The sequence below is a fragment of the Sphaeroforma arctica genome, assembly GCF_001186125.1.
Source record: "Sphaeroforma arctica JP610 unplaced genomic scaffold supercont1.9, whole genome shotgun sequence".
NCBI classification, from domain to species: Eukaryota; class Ichthyosporea; order Ichthyophonida; genus Sphaeroforma; species Sphaeroforma arctica.
The window spans coordinates 11,631-14,130 of record NW_014040549.1 but is presented as its reverse complement, the minus strand read 5'-3'; the positions used below and the strand labels follow the sequence as shown (position 1 = coordinate 14,130).

At 46.2% G+C, this 2,500-nt stretch overlaps 1 protein-coding gene across 1 annotated transcript in view; it reads left to right on the top strand.

Annotated features, from left to right (window-relative positions):
- SARC_00319 (hypothetical protein) overlaps positions 1 to 2,026 on the top strand; it is a 3,288-nt gene extending 1,262 nt beyond the window's left edge. Inside the window, exons 3-5 of the mRNA XM_014305981.1 lie at positions 311 to 376; positions 660 to 846; positions 1,146 to 2,026. Coding sequence (XP_014161456.1) covers positions 311 to 376; positions 660 to 846; positions 1,146 to 1,429 — 537 coding nt within the window. The 3' untranslated portion in view covers positions 1,430 to 2,026. The remainder of the gene's footprint in view (positions 1 to 310; positions 377 to 659; positions 847 to 1,145) is intronic.
- The last annotated feature ends 474 nt before the right edge of the window (positions 2,027 to 2,500 follow it).

Below are 2,500 nucleotides of genomic sequence, written 5' to 3'. Positions count from 1 at the left end.
CGATGTGAGTGTAGTGTCCATACGATGTTAGTGTATGTGTTCATACGATGTGGGTGTCTTGAGCATACGATGTGAGTGTAGTGTTCATACGACGTGAGTGTGATGTCCATACGAGGTGAGAGTAGTGTTCATACGTTGTGAGTGCCACGCCTGGCTGATTGTCTGAGTAGGGCAAGCATATAAGCTGGGTCGTGGCTGTGCTTTGTGCCAGCTGGGTAGCAAGACGGTGGTGCGCCAGGACGAACCAGCTTTAGAATGCTTTCTTTCCATTGTCTGACAGTCTTTGTATGCGATTGGCCTCCCCATTCAGGGTTACCAAACCGACAAACCCCTCAATCATCACACAGTTGACGATTACGGCCGCGGAACTCTCAATGTATGTCCCCATAGTCGCATGTTCTACTTAATTGTTTACAAAACAATCACGTATAGGACTGTGTACATGACAGTTACTTCGCAGCGTGTTTGTGCTGTATTTGTGTGCCATCGTTCCACGCCGATGCTCGGCTGCTTTTTGTTTGACCACCAAGCAGCGCATACCTTTTATCTGCCAAGTGCCGCGGGAGATGTTTCGGGAACAATTCACCACTCTGCACTCACAATATTGCATACAATCTTCAAACCACCACATTCAATCATTCGGAATATGCGTATTGCAGGATAAAACCGGATCACCGCACGAGTCATATAAGAGTCGTAACAGTCACAACAGTACCCCGCGTTCCCTGAAGAACGGCTCGGGCGTTAGTGTGCCCAGAGGCGCTCCTGAAGACCTCAACACAACCGGAGCCGCACAGAGGGGCTTTGCACAGCCTAACAAGCAACCCCACGATCTGGACGTTCACGGTATGATGGGTTTTTGGTTCGATACATGTACAGTTCTCTACTGTCTGATTTGTCTGATATCTTCTGCATGTGTATGCCGTACTATCTTCTGGTCTTCTACATGATGCTCACAAATGTTTAGCGAGTATGTGTATGCCTCGTCCAGCGCGTTGTGGCGAGTGTGTGGTGTGTGTGATGTGTGATAGTATATTTTGGAATCGTAATATCTAATCATTCTATACTGTTCATTTCAAATCATTGTCATATTCCATCATCGTCTCTAAATACACCAAGCCACCTTGTCCAATCATGCTCCACAGGCATGCAACAGCCACGAACGGATAACGAGAGTGAACACAGCGACAACGAAGACGATGACGATGACGACGGCAGCAGTGTGTACAGTGGCTCGAGTAATGATAGCGAACCCACGTTCGGATACATGAACGAGTTCGGGCAGTTGGTTTACATCACCGACCCGGAACAGCAACGTCAACTGGCACAGCTGGCAAGTGAGCAAGGCGATTCCACTCAGGTCATGTACATCGATGAGGGGCAGTACAAGCAGCTGAGGGACATGCGAGGCAACAACGACAGTCAATAGGCGGATGGAGAGAAAAAATGTAGTGCGAAAACGCATCTATGGTTGCTCATATCGGACGAGTGCTAGCCAGTCCAACGCGACTGGTCTGGCGCTGCATGAGATTCATTGCGGTTATGAGATCATTAGTCATTAGTCATAGGCTATAACAGAGTGGATCTATCTAGAAAGCAGGTCCTCGGGCTACAGAAAGACAACCGACGCGGGCACCCTTGGGGGTGGACGTGCGTAAATGTGAAGGTCTCCGGGTTCATGCACATGCCAATCATAGTGCATTTGATGGATGTATTTCAGATACAAATGAGTGGTGTGACTATAGTTGCCAATCCCCACTCGTCGCTTAGATTTCCAGGGAACACCCGTAGATAAACATAATCCTGATGACTATCAGGTCACTGGAGCGGTGTGCTAGGTTAAGCCAAGGTTATTGTGTGATCATCCACCTGTAAGACTGTGTGCAAAGGAGGATAGAAAGGGGGGGGGATGCATTGGTAATGTAATGTCGGTATATAATGTATAAATATCAGAAGGGCAGATGAGATAAGATAGCAATGCGCCTGGAATTTAGTCAGTACAAACGTATAAAATAAAATTTGGAAGCAATTTTGTGATGGGTTTATTTCTGGTTTTGTTTAGAGATGGCGAAGATTTGAAAAAAGTCAGGGATAATGATCGCCTCGCCACTATAAATAATCAATCGCCAAGTCTAGTTAATACAAGGCCAAAAAACTTCGCTTAAGTGTTTTCAAACTCATAGGTTACAGCAAATTACACGGTCGCTTTCAACGTGTACTCGGCCGTCATAATGATTGTGCTCGGCTCTGACTTGGGCTCTATGAAATGAGCAAGAATACGAGAAGTCCTCATAAGGCTCTGCACTTTCGACATTCGCGCTTGAACGATATATGCGAAAGGGAGCCACATATAGGAATAGAACGGCGGCAAGTTTGTACCAATCCTCGCGCAAACATTCAAGGACATCGCAATATACTGCGACATCGAAGAAACCAAGCCTATAGAGTATGCTCCTATTTTGTTCAATACAACACTTTTCATAAGAATAGATATATGTAT